The sequence below is a fragment of the Apium graveolens genome, chromosome 1 (assembly GCF_009905375.1).
Source record: "Apium graveolens cultivar Ventura chromosome 1, ASM990537v1, whole genome shotgun sequence".
NCBI classification, from domain to species: domain Eukaryota; kingdom Viridiplantae; phylum Streptophyta; class Magnoliopsida; order Apiales; family Apiaceae; genus Apium; species Apium graveolens.
This window is the reverse complement of record NC_133647.1, coordinates 99,165,912-99,187,557: the sequence shown is the minus strand read 5'-3', so window position 1 is coordinate 99,187,557 and position 21,646 is coordinate 99,165,912. Positions and strand designations below refer to the sequence as shown.

At 38.1% G+C, this 21,646-nt stretch overlaps 2 protein-coding genes and 1 non-coding gene across 3 annotated transcripts; 1 reads left to right on the top strand and 2 right to left on the bottom strand.

Annotated features, from left to right (window-relative positions):
• Window positions 1-241: 241 nt before the first annotated feature.
• LOC141691360 (uncharacterized) lies at window positions 242-877 on the bottom strand. Its single transcript, XM_074496110.1, has one exon. It carries the CDS (start codon window positions 875-877, stop codon window positions 242-244), a length of 636 nt encoding a protein of 211 aa, XP_074352211.1.
• Window positions 878-2,315: 1,438 nt separating this feature from the next.
• Window positions 2,316-3,863, bottom strand: LOC141691301 (uncharacterized). Its single transcript, XM_074496051.1, has one exon. It carries the CDS (start codon window positions 3,861-3,863, stop codon window positions 2,316-2,318), a length of 1,548 nt encoding a protein of 515 aa, XP_074352152.1.
• Window positions 3,864-21,108: 17,245 nt separating this feature from the next.
• Window positions 21,109-21,213, top strand: LOC141682479 (small nucleolar RNA R71). Its single transcript, XR_012559794.1, has one exon. It is a non-coding gene; the product is annotated as a small nucleolar RNA R71 (small nucleolar RNA).
• The last annotated feature ends 433 nt before the right edge of the window (window positions 21,214-21,646 follow it).

Below are 21,646 nucleotides of genomic sequence, written 5' to 3'. Positions count from 1 at the left end.
AATTGTTAAAAGTGGGTATAAATTTCATTTCAGAAATTATTTTAAAATTATGAAAATTACGTGTTTATTTACTTGGGGATATTTCTAACATTTTTTTTTGCTAAATTGATTTTATAAAAAGAGAAAAAGAATATACAAGGGATCTACCCTATGATCTATGACAGGCCATAGATAATGCTATCTTTAACCAATCTCAAGGAAAGATTGGAGAAAGAAAAAAAATGCAGAAAGCAAAAGGAAATTACAACCACAATTTATCTAAATCTAAATCTGGCCTATTACAAATAACCGAGTTGAACCACTTAGAAGTACCAAGCCTAGCCTTGATATCGAGAACAATTCCTTGCAAGAGCTTCGAAGGACCACAAACACCTCTGTCATGGGCTCTAGCATTTCTCTCTCGCCACAAATGATAGCAAAACACCTGAGCATAGCAAAGGGCAATGGTTCCCTTAGGTTTATCCTCCAAATCAATCAAACTAACCAAGAAGTGGTTCCATGATTCATGCATAGTGGAGATGCCAATAGTGTCAAAAAGTTGATGTAGAATCCACTTGCTGTAGTTGCAATGTAAGAACAAATGTGTTGTGGTCTCTCGTCCAAGGATACAGAGAAAGCACTGTTGAGAGCTGGAGATGCCAAATCTATGGAGCCTGGCTAATGTGCTAATCCCGACCAAACAAGTCAGCCACTGGAAGTGAGCATACCTGTTAATCTGAAAGCGATGCCAAACTGCTTTGTACCAAGGCACCACAGGCCTATTGTCTCGAATAGCCTCCCAGATATGCCAGATTTTAATTTTAGAAGCATCTAAGCCTTCCCACAAAATGTGATCAGTACCACTAGAATGAATGGTAGGGAGATTATTATCCTCCATTAATCTAGTTAGTAAGGGTGCAATGTGGTGAACTCTCGGGTTTAGACGAGGTAAGAGCCATGATCCCTGATGGATTATATGGCCAACCATAGCACTAGCAGTGAGAGAGCATTGGCCAATAATGGGAGAAGTATGAGATGCTGCAAGATAACAATTTTGCCACTACGGGTCAAACCAAAGAGATATAGATGAACCATCCACAATGTAGTAAGACATGAACTGTAAGGCTATGCTCCGAGATCTGAGAACCTTCTTCCATATCCCTGAGCAATCTGTTGGGAGGTCCATGATCCAAAAGTGCTTATGCTTGAGCACTGTTCGATTAATCCATGAAGCCCAGATAGAGTTTGATTTTGTCACCACCTTAAGAAAGTGATAAATAATTTGAGCTTTATTCCAGTGCATCATATTTTTGAAACCTAGGCCCCCTCAGCTTTGGGGAGACATAAGGTGTCCCAAGCTACCTTTGCTCCACCCTTATGATTAATATTTCCTTTCCAAAGGAATCTAGTTAACAAGGACTGTATATATTGGTGCACTGCTGAGGGCAGGAGAAAATGATTACTCTAGAATGCTTGGATGGCATGGACAATAGTCTTGATAAGCAAAGCTCTACCAGCTAATGAAAGAAACAGATTAGCCCAAGAATTGAGCTTAGAAGTGATTCTTTCAATGAGGGGGATGCAGTCATTTATGCTGAGTTGGGAGGAGATCAAAGGAACTCCCAGGAACCTTACGGGTAGAGTCCCCCTTGGTATGGCATAAGTTTCATCAAACCATGTAACAAATTCAGGGTCACAATTGCAAAGGAAATTGTTACTCTTGTGCACACTGGGATTAAGACTACTCTACACTGAAAATTTGGCAAGGCTATTCATTATATATAACACTGAGTCCTTGGAACCTTTGGAAAAGAGAAGCACGTCATCCGCAAAAAATAAGTGGGAGATGTTGAGCTCTCTACACTTCCAATGATGCTGAAACCCTATAGGAGTTTGGGCTAGAAGGCAAGATAAAACATTCATGCAGAGGGAAAATAAGTATGGAGACATGAGGTCCCCTTGACGAATGCCCACTGTGCCTTTGAAGAAGCCATGAATAATTCCATTTAGCTTGATTGAGAACCTAGGAGAACAGACACAGCTTTTAATCCAGGAGATCATAAGATCAGGAACCCGAATTTTTTGAAGAACTGCCAAAATGAATTCCCATTTCAGGGTATCAAATGCCTTATGTAAGTCGATATTTAGAGCACACCTAGAAGCCCCTGTCTCTCTGTCATATCCACAAAATAATTCTTGTGCAAGCAAGATATTATCAGAAATAGAGCGTCCTGGAATAAAAGCTGATTGTGTAATATTAACAATGCGAGGGAGCACACCTTTTTAAGCCTATTAGCAATGATCTTGGAAATGCATTTATACATAACAGTGCACTATTAAATAGGTCTAAAATCTTTCATTTTGGAAGGTGTTGGAACCTTAGGAATAAGGGAGATAAAGGATGAATTTGTACCCGTAGACAGTGTGCATGTAGAGAAGAAGAACTTCACTGCTTTACAAAAGCTAGGACCTGTGATATCCGAAGTAGCTATGAAGAATTCCACATTGACACCATCAGGTGTCAGTGCCTTATTACGCTTCATGAATTTCAAGGTCTTGAGAATCAGGGAATTATTCACAGGGGCTACCAATGCAATTGATTGCTCATTGGTGACAGTGTTGCAGTTGATTGAGTTGAGATCAATTGAGTCTTGAGTTGCAACATTAGCTAAGAGGCCTTGATAGTAAGAAACAACAACATTAGCATATTCCTGTTGCCCATAAACCAAGTCCCCATTATCATCTTCCAAGCTGAGCACTTTATTGTGCATCCTGTTGGCTTTACATTGCTGGTGAAAAAATGAGTTGTTACCATCACCTATGTTCATCCACTTGACTCTAGACTTTTGGAGCAACAAATGTTCTTCCTGAAGAATAGCCACATTAAGCTTCTCAACAAGGGTCTGTTCTTCATGCATCAAATCGGGAGTTTTATTCAAGACTAAAGTAGTTTGGACCTCAACAAGCTGGTTCCTCACAATATGCACAGTATTGTGTAAATTACCATGTTCCTTATTAAAAACTCGAAGAGCTTGTTTAGCATTTTTGAGCTTGAAGTTGAACTGAGTCATAGGGTTACCATTGCAGTCAAGGGACCATGCCCTGGAAATCAAAGCAGTAAACCCTGGCAAATCAAGCATAAAGTTGAAAAATTGAAATGGTTTCCCAAAAAGTTGAACCTGAAGATGTTCTTCGTAGAGGAGGGGATTATGATCTATAATGCCTCGATGATGGACAACAGCATTACCCTCAGTGCAAGTATTAAACCACAAAGCATTGGCAATCATACGGTCCAATCTTTTAAGAACAAGGTCTTGAGAACGTTTATTAGTCCAAGTGTAGAGTTTACCTAGAGTTCGAACATGCCCCAAGCCTAAATCAGTAACACAATCTTTAAAGACTTGAATGTCGGGAGTCCAATGTTCCCCTCCTCCAGAAATCTCATTGATGCCAAGAACACAATTAAAGTCACCTAGCAAGCACCAAGGCAAAGAACTTTGATTCAAATTTGTACAGTAGTTCCAAAGGGGAACCCTGTCACATGCATCGTTAAAAGCATACACATAAGAAACTAGAATAGTTATATTTTTCTCAAGGAAAGTAGCAAAACACGTGATACATTGAGCATTACTAGAATGAAGAGAAACTTGCCAAACCCCAGGATCCCGGCCAACCCAGATTCGACCATTATAACGATGCTCATAGTTGAATAACCAACGCCAATTTCTGTTAATTTTCTTAGAAATTACTAAGGCATTATGAGCCTTTACTTTTGTTTCAAGAACACCCATTAAACCAACTTTATTCATGGTGACAAAATTTTGAAGTTCCTTTTGATGCGGACTCTTGTTGAGCCCCCTCACGTTCCATGAGGCAAATCTCATTTCAAACGTCTTAAGCTTACTGGCTGAACAACCAGCTTGGGACTCTTGTGTGCTGGACTTTTCTTGTTGACTACCCTGGTAAATCCATCCTCATCGACCAAGTCTGAAATGGGGGATTTGAGGGCAATTACCACCGAGCGGGTTTGAGGGGCGGGTGCTGCAGCTACTACAGGCGCTGTGCGTGTTTCAGGCGCTGCAGACACTGCGTGTGCTATAGGCGCTGCGGGTGCTGCAAACAAAGGCTGTGATGCCACTCGAGTAGCATCCTGACTACGATCCCTTCTTATTTTTTGGCCTGGAGATTTAGTAACAATAGTTTCAACAACTGTGCCATCATTTGTGCTAGTAGGTTCCACAAAAGGGGTCGTAGGAAGCTCCACCACAGAAGGTACCACCATTGGCTCCTCTAACTGAGCCGTAAAATTCACCAAAACATTAGTATCAATTTCTCTGTCAAATTCCTCTAAATCATCAATATTTTCTGTGTTGTCTTCCTGTTGCTGAACAACCTCAAGAGTCTGATCACCATCCAAGACCAGGTCACAGCCCAACAGGGTTAACATCTTCATTATTTTCATTAATAGCAATACTAGGACTAGCATGTTGTATTTGGGCTAACTCATTGGAAGGCTGATTTTTCTTTGCCAATTTTGAACCACCCTGATTAGCTCCCCCAGGTCTTGGTCTAGGATTTGGTTTAACAACATTAGGGTTATGAGCACACCTCGAGAATGAGTGCCTAAATGCTTTGCAGTGGCTGTAAGAGTAAGGTAATTGTGGGTAAATTATGCTAACCTTGACTAATTCCTTCTCACCAAATTCATCTTGAACTGGCACCCATACAAAGTCTGGCCTGGGGCTAGAGTAGGACAATATCACCTGAACAGATGCATACTTAGTGGGCTCAAATCTTGCAGTTGTTTCATCAAATTTCAATGACAAACCCACTGCCTTCGCAATGTGAGTGAGACCATCCCGAGACCAATATGAATGTGGAACATCTTCAAGTTTCAACCAACAAGGAACTGATTCTATAACATTTTTTTTTTAAATTTGTTAGCTTCCATCCAAGGCAGTAAGTAGAGAGTTCTACCTCCCATAACAACCGAATTTAGATTAAGAATATCCTGCTTCTCTTTCTCAGAATTGAATTTAAAAGTGAAATAGCCCTTGGAGCTATAAAATACTCTGCTCAAGCCATGGTTTTTCCAATATTTGAAAGCTTGCTCTCGCACAAAACTAAAATCGAAACTTCCCCCAATGAAATGTCCTATGATACTAGTACTCCAATTTTTGCGAGCATTAGCCAGAAAATCCTTGGGTGGTCTAACTGTTGCTGAACCATCTTCATTAAAAGTAATTTTTGCAGCATCATTAGGTGTAGGTTCCTTAGAAGGAATGCTTTTAGTTACAATGGAACTCCAAGTTTTATTGTTTTCAGTACTAGCATCATTATTTGGTAAAGGTTCCATGTGTGCACTAGATTCAATCACAGTCTCTTTTGGGATATAAACCGTAAGTATACCATTTTACACAGAGATAGTATCATGAAGATCCTCTAACATAGGAGGGCTAGAAGTACCTTTGTTAGCTGTTGAGCTTGAGGATTTTGTTGAGCCCCTATAGGAAACTGCATTGCTTGGTCCAGACTCACTCCTAGTTGAACCACCCTTAAGAATCAGTCGTGTTTCATCATGGATCCTTTGTGATGTAGTGGGAGACCAGTCACTATTCCTTGCAGCTTCAGCCAAGAAAACTTGGTGGTCGATAGCAGGAAGAGCAAGCATAGGTGGTTCTATATAATTATGCCCAATAAAATTCGAAAACTCATATGAGTTCATACTTCCTGAATGTTCTGAGTTTCTAGACCCCATAGTTAATTAGAATTAACAAGAAGTTGCAGATATAGTGAGCTCGGGAAAGAAAAGCAATGGTGAAGGAGTAAGGAAGATGAGAGAAATTACTAGAAATGGTAAAGGAAAAGAGGGGGGAAAACAAATGTGATGGGTGGGAGACAGAAATGGAAAGAAAGGACAATAAAGTGAATAAACTGCTGGATATTAGATCTGGATTTTATACTCGTAATTTTCTGAAATTGTTTTATGTGCACTATCGAATTGCGGGTATGTCGTGTTTTCAAAAAGGCTTATAAAATTATGAAAATTTTATTTTATTAATTTTTTAATTATTCTGAGAATTTTATTATTTAGTTGGTAATTTTTTGGATCAATTTTACCCGCAGCTTTGTTCGATAATCAGTATAAAACGAGACGAGGAAAAATCAGATTTGTAAGCAGGGACACATGTTGTGTTCTCAGAAATTGTTATGTGCTGTGTCAATTGTTAATCGGGGAAGGTTATTTATATATAAAAAAAACCCATCACCCCCCATCCCCTGTTCCTTTACCGCCGAATTCCTACCCCATATCTCTCCGTTTTTCATGATAACTCCCTCATCCTTTTCCCCGACTACTTCCTGTGGCTGGTAATTATTTGTGCCGCCTGCTGCTGCCTGTTATTGCTTCTCCGTTTGCCTTTTTTTCATTCTTTCCGATGACTTCGCCGGTTTGCTCAGTTTTGATGGTGGTATATACACGCACGCGCGTGTGTATGTATTTCCGCGCGTGTGTGTTGCCGCTGTTGTGACTGAGGACGTTATGTTGTGGGTTGATCATAGTGTTTTTCAAGTTTGGTTCGTATATTTGATTCTGTGATTATGATTATTTCCCCTGTGATTAATTCAAATCGGGTATTAGTGGATTTTGTAAATTATTGGAGAAATTCCGATAGGAAACCCGTATGGGCACCGTCGAAATTATGCCGCCGTCGGTGATGAACTCGTTGAGCCGACGGATTATTGGCGATGATGATTCGCGAGCCAAATAATAAATTATAAATTTTATTTTTATGATTCTCGAAATAATAGTAGTGGATAAATATTTATTCTCTGGATAATTTAGATTGTGTTATTAGATTGGATTGTGATTATTGGTTGTTGAGACGTCGAATTGGTTCGACAGGATAGTCTGATAAATAAAGGAAGTGCTGCCCGATTTCCGGGAAATCAAACTACGGAAATACGGGAGCGTATCCGGTAATTATCGGGATATCGAGCAAATATATAAATATATATCTTATTCCAAACTTGATTGTATGTTGTGGTGAAGTATTTTGCCAAAAGTAACCGTAATTTCGTAAAATAACGAGTATACGTATTTTCTGGAAACGAACACCTAACCGATTTTCGAAAACGTGAACCCTAATTGTTGCATATGTTATTGTAATATGTATAATTATGAGTCGGGGTTTGATATCAAATGGGTAGGTTTGTTAGCGAGGATATGTCAAGCATAATCGAATATCTAAATTAGGGTATTTCGACTTTGTAGGTTCTAGTCGGAAAGCCTGAGAGTTGGCTTTGGACTAAAGATAACCTAGTGATCAGTCGACAAGCTACGCAAGGTTCCAATCGAAGAGCCAAGTGTTGAGGTCGGATCGAGGATAGTCTAATAGTAAGGCGATAAAACTGAGCGTCCAAATCGGTTCGAGGTCAATCAGAGATAGTTGTAAAGCTCTGCAAGGCAAGTACCCCTGACCATACTCTTATGGTTCAGTATATATGAATGAAATGTTGTTTTATTTTCGAACAGGAACATAAACATTTTAAGTTATGTATCCCCTGTATTTGAAATATTGTTTAAATATGTTTTTGGGGACAAGTAACTTCTGAAAGTACCCAACGCATGTGATTGTGTTGTCACTGTCAACAGATATTTGAATTTGATCATCCATCGGGTACATGCTTGTCATCCGTCGGGTAGCTTTGTTGATCATCTGTCGGGTAGCTTCGTTGATCATCCGCCGGGTAGCTATTTGTCACTTGACTCCATTTCACTTATGCTGAATTACAAGACATCTCATATTTATAATTAATCAACCTATTCTGCATATCTACTAGTAGTCAACATGACTCATATGCTCCTATAGAATCTACACAAAGTTGTTTGCATAAATGTGCTACAATACTTATTATTACATAAGCTACTCACTCGATGGATATAAATTTATCATCCGTCGGGACTCTATTAAGTCATCCGTCGGGACTATATTTGATCATCCGTCGAGTGCTGCAAAATACACTAAGTTAAATCTACTAAGTTGTTTTGTTTAACTTATCATCAAGTTCACAACATGTTCCTAACAATCTCCCCCAATTTATGTCTACTAGAATTGTAGCCATAAATTAAGAGAAACTTGATAATAACAAAATACCCTAAAAATACAGATTTGAAAATAGTAGATAAAACTGATAATTGCTACAAAATATACTGAAAATTGAACAAAGCAAAGTATACAAAGAAGTTTCTCACAATCATTATCAAGGTGCTCTTCTAGTCTGAGCAGATAAGTCTATTTCCTTGATTGTCTGGATTTCTTCCCAAGCCTCCTGTTGTTCTCTTCTATCTGATTTTGGAGTTGTCTGTGGAACTCAAGTTCATCAGCTTCTAAGAGATCTAGCATTTCTTGCATTTCCAATAGAGTTTCATTGCTAGAGATACTTAACTGGTCCTCCAATCTGAAGAATCTTCTTAATCCCTTTTCATCCCTGAATTCCATCAGCCAATAGGGCCTCAAATGCACTCTCTTTCCTGTGAAGGGAATTGACAAAGTTTTTGGTAGTGCATCTTTGGCTCTATTACTCCTCAACTCCTAAATCTTCTTAAGAACTAATCTCCTTATAGTCACATTGTATCTAAAGTTCTTTTTGAAAGATGAGTAGATCTTTATTAGAACTGATTGGCTTTTTAGAAGAATCCTATGAAGTGGCCATATCATCTTATTTCCTCCCTTATATTTAACACTAGTCTTTCAGGAAGATGTCTGTGAGCATCAATTCTTCTTACTTCTTCCAATTCATCTAAGTAAAGGTTTATGTCAGAGAACTCCTTGATGTCACAGATGTATAACAAATCTCTCTTGTTGACTGTAGATTGAGATTTGGTTAGGGTCTTGGATCTGAGAGTTACATGCTTCACTTTCTTGCTTGCTCTAGTCTTTGTCTTCTTTGGCTTGTTGAAGATAGGAAAATTTAGCTCAAGAATTGGAAAACTATCCCAGTCTACTGGCTCATCCTAAGGAATAATGGGTTCACCATGAATGTTCCTAGTTGGATCCACCACCTTGAATTCTTCAAATACCACTAAGGGTTTTGATGTCTAAGTTGAAGTTGTAGACTTTTTGGGAATATAATCTTCCATTTCCTCATCACTGAAGTCCAGTTTTCTCTTGATCCTTTGCTTGTACCTTGGTTTCTTTATCTATTAGGGTTTCTGTTGCATTTTATGTCAGCAATCACAGATGGTTGTGCAGAAATCTCAGTTGTAGACTTTACAACTTGAAGTTTGGCCAAGATAGCAGCTTGCTCCTTCTTTTGTTTGAGCTTCTTAGCATCTAAGGCAGCTTGCTTCTGTTCTTGCCTAATTCTTTCTTTCTCTTCCTTTTTAGCTTCTACAAACTGAGGGTGTCCGACCACCACACAGATTTCTTTACCATTTCTGTAAATCTTGGCAATTCTTCTTTTAAGTGCTGAATCTGTAGGATCCTTGAAAAATATAATTGACCTAACCAATAGCTTCTTCTCATCTGGCCTAGGTGTCTCATACACAATATCCATAGGATTTTTGTCTGAAAACCTTAAGTAGTTTCTTTTAGGCTTTATGATGAGATCTGCTTTTGGAGATTTGATGCAAGAAGTTTGGCCTTTTTCCAGATAATTCATACTCATTTCATTCGCAGAAATATTCTTGACTTGAGAAGGATGAATGAATGTTTTGTATAGCTTCTGAACTGGCCCAAACTTTTGTTGAATTACTGCCTATATTTTTCCCTATTTATCATCTAGTTCCTTCTCCACAGCTGCAACATCAAGCTTCTTAGGGATTGACTGTGACTCAAGCTTAGCAGCTGCTATGTGGATCAGATCAATACTGTCCAATACTGGTGGTTTTGGCATAGTAATTTTTGGAACAATTACTTGGCTGATTTGTACATTTATCAATTTCTCCCCCTCACTCGATGGATCTGCTTGACTGACTTGAGATAATGATTTCTCCCCCTTTTTGTTATCATTAAGTAGATTGGAGGAAGAAGATTGTGCAGCCACCAATTGTTGCAGCAGTTGAGTTTGTTGTGCTTGATGTAGATGTATAACTGTTAGAGAAGCTTCCATTGTAGTCATCCTTTTATCCAAGGACTCCACCTTTGTGGCAAGATCAGAGTTCTTTCTTAGTTGTCTCTTAATATCAATCATTGTTGCTTCTGGAAGTTTAGCATCCAATCTTTCAAAAATGTCCTTCTTCATTTGATCAACCTCATTTTTGATAGAATTGACATTCTGACTGTGTTGAAGGCCTTGGATTTGCTGTAACTGAAGAGAAGCAAGGTGTGCTTGTAGGAGCTTCTTGGTGTTGGCATTTGATGTTGATTGAAGAGCAGATTGTGTCTGAATGATGAGTTTAATGAGGGTGGTCTTGAAATAATATTCATCATATTGCTTTGAAAATGCCCAAGTTGGCATACCAGATCTGGAACTAGGGCCTACTTCTCCCCCTATGTCCAGTGATCCCTCTTCACTATCATCACCAAAGAATTCTTCTGAACCACCAGCCTCATAATCTATGTCATCACCAGCTGTAGAAGTCATAGCTGTGATGGCATCCTTTGCTCTTTGCATGGATTGGGTGGTGTGCACCAAATTTAGCATCTTTTCTGCATTTTTATTGCCCTGTCCAGCCAAAAGTTGATATGCTGGAACAGGATGAGTAAATGCCTCAGCATCCAAAGAGGTGGGATCTATAACAGCTTGACTATGCCGAGGTAGTTCCTCTCTGTTTGCTTCATTGACATTCATTGACTCACTAACAATGATGGCCACCCTTATTTCTCCTGTACCTGCATTTCTCTCATGATCTCTCTGTTCTTGCATCAAAGGCTCCCATTGGCTTCCCACCCTCACACCCTCACCTTCACCATCTAAGGTGGGACTCCTCTCACTCACTTTTGCCAGTCCTGAAGAAATGGGCTGCATTTGTTCATTCATATTCTCTCCTTTTTCCTGGGAGCAACCCAGCCTCTCACCCAGTTCACTCCCTTCCCTCAGTCCTAAGAGTGATTGCATTACTACTAAGTCTTCTACACTTGTGAGAATTGAAGAAATTTGAAGTTGTGCAGAGACACCCGACGGATGAGGATTATCCATCGGGATAGTAGTATGGCTATCCGACGGATGCCTGCTGTTAGGCTTATCTGTTGGGATATAATCACTACTCGACGGATGATGAATATCCATCGGGATAGAAGAAATGAATGAGTTTGGAGTGGAGACTATCGTAGGCTCTGTGCAGATTGATGAAAATTTAGGCACATATATCTCAACAGACTCAGAAAGAAATGGCAAGTGAGCCAACAAATCATCTAAAAGATGATGCTCACTTGCTTGGATTTTTGGCTTCTCCAAAAGAGTTAAAGATGGAGAATTTGGAAGTGATGTATTGATCATGTCAACATCCAGTGAGTGTGTGGGTGAGTTTGGTATTTGAGGTGCTTCTATCACTAGAGATTTTGGCTGTGATTCCACATTTACTGGAGCCACATCAAACTAACTTTGAGAGGGTGCAGTGACCGAGTCTATTGTTTCAGTTTGCACAGTGTGTGCACCCTGTGTATCCCCAGTTGGTTTAGATTTCTTCTTTCTGGCATAAGTTTGGGGGTGAGCTAGTGTCCCTTACCCTCTTGGCCTGTGCTCTTGGCTGAGAGCTTTGTTCAATAGTCACTTCCTTTTGGGAGGATGCAACTAGTAATGAGCTTAAGTCCTTTTTAAGCACTGCAATTTGTTGAGAAGCTGCAGTGTGGCTAGGCTGAAACACTCACCTCTCCAACCTTATTCTTAGGGCTTCTTTGATTTTCACCCTGTCCCTCACCTTGCTAACCCTCCTTCACACTCCCCTCTTTGGTTTTAAGTGGATTTTGCAACTGGTTTCTTTTGAAAGAAACCAGAGGGGGCTTTCTTAGACTTGGATTTTGAAATTTGCGGTTTAGTAGCTTGGGTAGGCATTTGTTGGGTCATTGATACAGATGCCATAGCTACACTAGAAGGCAAAGAAATGTGTGAGGTTGGGAGAGTGGATACAATAGAAATTACCTCACTTACCTGAAGTCCTTCCATTACTAGCCCTTCTTTGTGGTGATTTGCTCTATTAAGATTTGCATTAATTCTTTTTTCTTGAACCGAACAATTCAGCTTGTTGGTTGGTTTCTCAATTACAATATTCTCAATAAGATGGTTAGCAAGCATCATAAAGAATCTAGCATAATAGACACTTTTAACTCTCTTATTGAGTTCTTCTAACTTAAAACCTAACTCAAACAAGACCAAGTCACTGAAATTAAAGTACTTATCAGTAACTAGCATGTAAAGCATGTTAAGCATGGAAATATTAATAGAATCAAAGTTACTAATCTTACCAGAGAATACCTTAGTTACCACATCACACAAAAAGCTCCATTCCTTTCTAAGACCTAACCTCCTAATTTCACTTAACTTAGAGGTAGTAAGTGCATAGCCCATGGAATTTAGCATGTTAGCTATATCTGTTTCTGTGTGTGGAATAGTAGCAGTATTATCAGGAATTCTAAAGCATGCCTTGACAATGTCACTATTCATACAAAACTGTTTACCTTTGAGAGTGAAAGTGATGGTCTTGTCAGTAGAGTTGTACACTGCAGTTGTCCATATCTCCTCCACAACTTCACAATAGATTGTGGGAGATTCCAGCATAACACAGTTGAGTTTACAACCTTTCACAAAAGCCATCATTTTGTGATAATCTCCAGACTGAGAATCTCCTTGTTTACAAGAGCTGTGAAGTTGCTCTTTTCATAGATATATCCAGTTTGAGACATGATTTTTACTACAGGAGCCATTGCTAAAGATTTGAAATATGCAGAGAGAGTTTTCTTTTGAGGAATAAATAAGTTAGAGCAATTAATTCTTGAGAATGATAAAAGAGTAAAATAAAAATGAATTCTGCTTTTATACTATCTCAGAAATAAACTGTAAAAAATAATAAAGTAAAATAAAGTGACCAATCAAAATAGCCCAAAATAGCAGTTTAAAAATGAATAAACTGTAAAAATTATGTCACTTATCTGTCGTGTCATGCTTACAGACTGTAAGTATACTCGATGGATAATGTTCAGAGTTTTAACGGCTAAGATTGAGACTATTCGACGGATGAGGATAAATCAGTTATCCGTCAGGTCATAAAATAATCCAGAAAAGTAATTGATTTCTATTAGCAAATAATATTCTGATGGATGATCAAACTCGATAAACATCCATCGGGATGTAAATTTTGGCTTAGCCAAAATTTCATCCACAGCTGAAAAATCAATTATTCTTCTGGCTGCATTAAAACTTGCAAAAATATCTAAAATAATTCAATAATAATTAAGCATACCTAACTCACTTACCAACCTTGAAAAGGTGGATTCATCAAGTGGCTTGGTAAATATATCTGCAAGCTGCTTTTCATTTGGAACAAAATGAAGTTCCACAGTACCATTCATCATATCTTCCCTTATGAAGTGGTACTTGATGTCTATGCGCTTTGTTCTTGAGTGATGCACTGGATTTTCAGTGATGGCAATTGCACTTGTGTTATCACAGAAAATGGGAATTCTATCCACTTGTAGACCATAATCCCATAATTGTTTTTTCATCCATAAAATTTGTGCACAACAACTACCAGCAGCAATATATTCAGCTTCAGCTGTAGAAGTAAAAACTGAATATTGCTTTTTACTGAACCAGGACACAAGCTTGTTCCCTAGAAATTGACAGGTTCCTGTTGTGCTTTTCCTATCTATTTTACAACCTGCATAATCTGCATCTGAATAACTAGTTAGATCAAAACTAGAATCTCTAGGGTACCAAATGCCAAGTTTTGGAGTTCCCTTGAGATATCTGAAAATTCTCTTGATAGCTACTAAGTGAGATTCTCTAGGATCAGCCTGAAATCTAGCACAAAGACAAGTAGCAAACATTATATCTGGCCTACTGGTTGTTAAGTACAGAAGTGAGCCAACCATGCCCCTATAGCTTGAAATATCCACACACTTTTCAGTAGTATTTAATTCAAGCTTGGTTGCAGTGGCCATGGGAGTTTTTGCAGATGTGCAATCCATTAGATCAAACTTCTTTAAAATATCATGAATATATTTAGTTTAACTAATAAATATTCCATCATTAACTTTCTTAACTTTTAAACCAAGAAAGTAAGTTAGTTCTCCCATCATGCTCATTTCATACTTACTTTGCATCAATTTGGCAAACTTTTTACAAAGTTTTTCATCTGTAGAGCCAAATATAATATCATCTACATAAATTTGAACAAGTATGCTAGAGTCATTAACATTTCTAAAGAATAAAGTTTTATCAACAGTACCTCTTGTGAAGTGATTTTCCAAAAGAAACTTTGATAAAGTGTCATACCAGGCTCTAGGTGCTTGCTTCAGTCCATAAAGTGCCTTCAAAAGATAGTAGACATATTCTGGAAAATTTGGGACTTCAAAACCAGGAGGCTGACTAACATAGAATTCCTCCTCCAAATCTCCATTCAGAAAAGCACTTTTGACATCCATTTGATAGACCTTGAAATTGGCATGAGCTACATAGGCTAAGAAGATTCTAATGGCTTCAAGTCTTGCAATAAGAGCAAAGGTTTCATCAAAATCTATTCCTTCTTGTTGACAATAGCCCTTAACAACTAATCTAGCTTTGTTCCTGACCACTATGCCATTTTTATCCATCTTGTTTCTGAATACCCACTTGGAGTCAATTGGATTCTTTCCTTTAGGTTTGGGTACAAGCTTCCATACCTTGTTCCTTTCAAATTGGTTTAGCTACTTCTGTATAGCTAAAATCCAATCAAGATCCAACAAAGCTTCTTCTACCTTCTTTGGTTCTTCCTTAGATAGGAAGCGGCTATATAGACATTCTTCTTGAGTTGCTCTTCTTGTTTGAACTCTGGAAGATGCATCACGAATGATGTGGTCAAAAGGGTGATCTTTAGTCCATTTCCTTTGTTGAGGTAGATTAGTTCTAGATGAAGAAGCCTCATTGTTGTCTTGATGTGTGACTGAGTTTTAATTATTAGAAACTCCCCCTGAGTTTGTGAATCCATGATTTGAGAAAGGGGAACTTTCTTTAAGTGATCTATTCTGACTTTCAGCTTCTCTTAATGTTCCGATGGATGATGCACTTTATGTCCCGACGGATGAAGCTGACTGTCTCCTGACGGATAAGGTAGATTGTCTCCCGACGGATGAAGCATTTTGCAACTCTACAGATGTTGAATTATGTGTTTCATTAGTTGTGGATTTTTCTGCATTATCCTTATTCACTGTTTCTTGATCACTTTCATCATCACTGTCATCACTAACCATCTCCATATTAACAAACTTGAGGCTTTCATGGAAATCTCCATCTTGCAGTCCTTAAATCTTTTTATCATCAAATACAACATGTATTGATTCCATAACAATGCTGGTTCTTAGATTGTAGACCCTATATGCCTTTCCCACAATATATCCAATAAAAATTCCTTCATCTGCTTTAGCATCAAACTTCCCATGTTGATCAGTTTGATTCCTCAAGATATAACATTTGCATCCAAAGACATGAAGAAAATTTAGAGTTGGTTTCCTATACTTGAACAATTGGTAGGGTGCCATAGATTTTGCTTGATTAACCAAATAAATATTCTGAGTGTAGCATGCATTATTCACAGCTTCAGCCCAAAAATATGTTGGTAACTTTGATTCTTCAAGCATTGTACTTGCAACTTCAATAAGAGATCTATTCTTTCTTTCCACTACTCTATTTTGTTGTGGGGTTCTTGCTACAAAAAACTCATGCATAATCCCATTCTCTTCATAAAATGATCTCATCACAGAATTCTTGAACTCAGTTCCATTGTCACTCCTGATTCTCCTTACTTTAAAATCAGGATGATTGTTGACTTGCCTTATGTGATTGATGATGATTTCACTAGCTTCATCTTTAGAGTTTAGGAAATATGTCCAAGAGAACTTTGAGAAATCATCCAAAATAACTAGGCAAAATCTTTTTCTTGAGATAGACAACACATTGATTGGTCCAAATAAATCCATGTGTAACAGTTACAAAAGTTCTTCAATTGTTAAATCAAGCTTCTTTCTGAATGATGCTTTGATCTGCTTTCCTTTCTGGCAGGAATCACACAATCCATCCTTAGTAAACTCCACTTGAGGAATACCTCTAACTAGTTCTTTCTTGACAAGCTCATTCATGGTCTTGAAGTTTAGATGGGATAGCTTCTTGTGCCATAGCCAACTTTCATCTTGACTTGCTTTACTGAGAAGACAAGTGACAGATTCTGCATTAGATGAGTTGAAGTCAGCTAGATACACATTTCCTTTTCTTACTCCAATGAGAACCACTTTGTTGTTCCTTCTGTTTGTCACATCAAAGGCTTCTGAATTGAAGGTTACTGAGTTGCCCTTACCACAAAGTTGGCTGATACTCAACAAATTATGCTTGAGACCATCCACTAGGGCAACCTCTTCAATGATGACATTGTCTTTTGAAATCAAGCTATATCCCACAGTATAACCTTTGCTGTCATCTCCAAAAGTTATGCTTGGGCCAGCTCTTTCCTTGAACTCTGTGAGCAGGGTAGAATCTCCAGTCATGTGCCTTGATCAACCACTATCCAGATACCAAAGATTTTTTCTGTTTCTCTGCACACATCAAAACCAAATCAAGTTGATTTTGGTACCCAAGTTTCCTTGGGTCCTGCCTTGTTAGCTTTCTTCTTTGGTTTCTTAGGTTTAATTTCATTTGACTTGGGAATCTCTGATTCATCCTTAGTCATTTGAGTTGGATCTTTGAAACCAGTCATTAAAACAGAATTATCATGCACATTTTGATTAATAGGAAAAGGCATGTTGTTTGCAAACATGTTATTCCAGTAAGGCATGCTAAATGGCATTTGTGGCATACTAAATGCATCATAGTAAGGATTAGGTATAAATGGCATATTAGCAAATTGTGCATTCATATTCTGAGTAGATATAGAATTCATAGGCATGGTAGGCATGTCAGTCATGTTGGGGAAAGAGGGAGGTACAGACATAGGAATAGGCATGGCAAGTTTGCAATTAACAGACAGGTGATTAACACTACCACACTTAACATATATTTTTCTTGGTGCATATTTATCAGGTGTGTAGTTATTATGTTTGTTAATTCCTACTTTCCCATTTCTATTATTTTTCTTTTTAGTTTTTGTTTTAACCTCAATCATTTCTAATCTGTCATTCAATTGCTTGATGGACATATGACCAACATTAACTTTCTTCTCCTTCTTCACTTGACTTGATTCTCCTGGAATAAAGTTCTTAGAAACTGATCCATATTTCTCATTCTGCTTGGCAAGCTTGGCTTTTCTCACAGGTTTACTCACAGCCGACATATGTGGCTCTTTGTCACTCGATGTATAATCCTTTTGATTATCCGACATATGATTTTCATCATCCATCGAGTCCACATCTGCCAACAATCCTCCAACCAAGTTGGATTCCAGCTTCTCCTTACTCTTTTTCCAGGTTGCATCACAAAAGGACTCAATACCTTGAACTTTAGTGATTTGAGCATGGACATCTCTGGATGATTTCTATGCTTTAATTACTTCCTATTCTCGTTCAAGCTGCTTCTTTAAAATCTCTTCTTTCTTCAAGGACTCAGTTAATTCATCCTTAGCAATCTTACATTCAATTCTCAAATTTTCAAATTCAATAAACTGAGACTCTAGCACAGTATTCCTCTCACTTAAAAACAAATTGTTTTCTTTAATTTTAGCATTTTCCTTAGTGAGGTACTTAAGTGTAACACACAAGTGATATAATTCTGTGGACATGTCATTTATGGCATCATTACACCCAACTTTAGATAAATGTGCTAGGTTAGTGGTGATTACCTGATTACTTGAAGAACTTGTTTCTATTTCATCAGACTTGGCCATTAGGGCTAGATTGACATAGTTTGTTTCTTCATCTTCATCCAAACCATCTGCAGCCCAGTCATTCTCCTGTGTGATGAAAACCCTTTCCTTTTGCTTGAACAACTTAAAGTATTTTTGTTTATAATCAATAGGCTCAAACTTCTTCTTGCTAGAATCACAGTTTTTACATTCACTTGCAAAATGCCCTGCCAAGCCACATTTGAAACATTTGAATTTTGATTTATCCACCATGTTTCTACTTGGCTTGGCTGCTCCAAAATTCTTTTTAAATTTAATCTTGGCAAATCTTCTGGATAGGAATGCTAGATGTTCATCAATATCATCCATGTCATCTTGGATCAAATGATCTTCATTTTCAACTACCAGCCCTTTACCCTTGCTTTCACATACCTCTGATGTAGACTCAACAACTTTTACCTTCATCTTTTTCTCCTTATCTAACTCAGCAACTAGTGCTATGGACCCTCCTTTCTTCCTTCCTTTCTCCATCCTCCCATCTTGCTCTATTTCAAGCTCATAAGTCTTTAGGATGCCATACAGTCTCTCCAAAGTGAACTCCTTGTAATCCTAAGAATTTCTCAATGAGACTGTCATTGGCTTCCACTCTTTTGAAAGAGATCCAAGGAACTTGAGGTTAGAGTCTTTTGTAGACTCTTTCATACAGCTTCAGAGCATTTAGTAGCTTTTGAAATCTACTAAAAATGTTTGTGAGAGACTCACTTTCTTCATAGTGGAAGTGCTTATATTTCTGAATTAGCAGCTACATCTTATTTTCCCTTACTTGCTTAGTACCATCACAAATAATCTGGATTGTGTCCCAAACCTCTTTGGTTGTTTTGGATTTAATGATGTTATCAAACATATCACCATCAACTCCATTGAACAGTATATTCATGGCCTTCTTGTCTTTCCTAACTTGCTTAATATCAGGATCTGACCATTCATGCCTAGGCTTGGGAACAGATGGCTCATTGCCTGTTACAGTTGTCATTGGTACATGAGGACCTCTCTCTATGCAATCCACATAGGCCTCATCTTGGGAAAGAATATGTAGGTGCATTTTCACCTTCCAGTGGTGATAATTGTCTTTGTCCAGAAATGGAATTTTGACTCCAACATCTTTCTTGTTCATCTTGTTGTTTGTTGTGATCTTTACACTCTTTGTACTTCAAGAGATTGCCCTGATACCAATTGTTATTCCCTAACAATACAACAAGAATTACAGAAGGGGGGTTGAATGTAATTCTGGCTTCTTTTTCAAGATTTTAAACAGTTCTTACTTGATAATATATATGTGTTTGATTTGCAGAGTGCGGAATAAATGATTTATATGAATCAAAACACAAAGTAATAAAAACATAAGCTTTTAAAACTTTATGGTGGATTTGAAAGTATCCACCAGATATATATTTATATATATATCGAATGATAACCCTGTGAAGCTTGAATAGCTCACAGCTGCTTACAAGTAGAACAACTAAACTTACAGAGAAATGCTACAAAATACAGCTTGAAAATGTTTCTCTGAAAATGTGTGTACTTAGTTAGTTGCTTGTTGCTCTACTAGCTACACTTGGTTTATATATTACCAGATTTACATGAAAATAAGACAAGATAATATAACAAAACACATCTAGTCTAACTCTATGCTACTTCACTACTCTATTCCAGCATCTTTGAATATCTTCAAAATAGCATGGAAATGGTAATGCTTCTTTGTTCTCAAATCCCTGCTTAATAGGCTGCCACATTCCTTTTGCAAACACCCAACGTATGTGACTGTGTTGTCACTGTCAAAAGATATTTGAATTTGATCATCCGTCGGGTACATGCTTGTCATCCGTCGGGTAGCTTTGTAGCTTTGTTAATCATCCGTCGGGTAGCTTCGTTGATCATCCGTCGGGTAGCTATTTGTCACTTGTCTCCATTTCACTTATGCAGAATTACAAGACATCTCATATTTACAATTAATCAACCTATTCTGCATATAGACAACATGACTCATATGCTACTACAGAATCTACACAAAGTTGTTTGCAAAATTGTGCTATAATACTTATTATTACATAAGCTATTCACTCGATGGCTATAAATTTATCATCCGTCGAGACTATATTAAGTCATCCTTCGGGACTATATTTGATCATCTATCGAGTGCTACAAAATACACTATGTTAAATCTACTAAGGTGTTTTGTTTAACTTATCATCAAGTTCACAACATGAAATCTACTAAGGTGTTTTGTTTAACTTATCATCAAGTTTACAACATGTTCCTAACAAGAGTTTTTAGAATCTTCATCTTGCTGAATTTGGGGGCTCGTGACCTTTCCTGACCTCAATGTGATTGCCTTCAACTGCTCCTTGACTTCCCTCTAGCCTGGATTAGCTTTTGTATCACTAGGAAGAGTTCCTAGTTGACGATTCAACAAAGCATTGGCAATTTGTCCTATTTTATTCTCCAGAGTCTTGATAGAAACTGCTTGGCTTTTGCACATAAGCCTCAACTCCTCCAATTCAGATTTTTTATTAGTAGATTGACCTGCACTTCCATGCGGTAGTTGTTAAAGTTGAAGTTAGGGTTATTGTCTTGGTGTATACTGTTGTTGAAAACCAGGAGGGTTGAATTGCTTGGCTCCAAACTGCTGATAAGGCTGTTGTACCACATTCTGGTTGTTGCTCCAGCTAAAGTTAGGATGATTGCGGTTGTTAGGATGATACATGATAGGAACTGGTTGCTGTGACCTTTGAAAGTTACTCACAAACTGGGCTACCTCATTATATATAGCACATTGCTCCGTCTCATGGGCACCTGCATAAAGCTCACAAATACTTATAAACTGAATAACTCCATAATTAGTCAAAGAATCTACTTTCATCGTTAACGCCTTTAGCTGAGCAACTCTAGTCGTAGATGTATGCACCTCTATAATTCCTACTACCTTGCCTTGAGGTAGTCTCTGAGTTGGGTTCTGATATTCATTAGCAACCATCAACTCAATTAGCTCATAAGCTTCATCGTAGCTCTTAGCCCATAAGGCTCTACCTGATGTTGCATCGAGCATGGGTCTGGACTGTGCTCCCAAACCATTATAAAAGCAATTGATAATCATCCATTCAGGCATTTCATGATAAGGACACTTCCTAAGCATCTCCTTGTAGCGCTCCCACGCTTCACACAAAGATTCTCCTGATTGCTGTAAATTGAGTAAGAACATTCCTGATTGCAACTGTCTTCGCCATAGGGAAGAATTTAGTAAAAACATTTCTGAGCAAGATCCTCCCAAGTAGTGATAGAACCTGGTGGTAGAGAATGCAACCAACACTTAGCTTTATCCCTTAGAGAGAATGGGAACAGTCTCAATTTCACCGCATCCTCAGACACACCATTGAACCTGAAGGTGTCGCAGCTCTCTATGAAATCTCTAATGTCCAGTTGGAGAACACCCAAACTGGACTGAGTTCTGCACCATCTGAATCGTGTTAGACTTGATTTCAAAGGTATTAGCCGCGATGGCCGGTCTGACAATGCTAGACTGAATGTCATTGATCTTTGGTTGAGAATAATCCATCAAACCTTTCGGATTCACTACTGGTTCTCCCATTACAATAAGAACTTCTTCTTTAACTTTCTCAACTTCAACTATTTCAACTTCGTCCA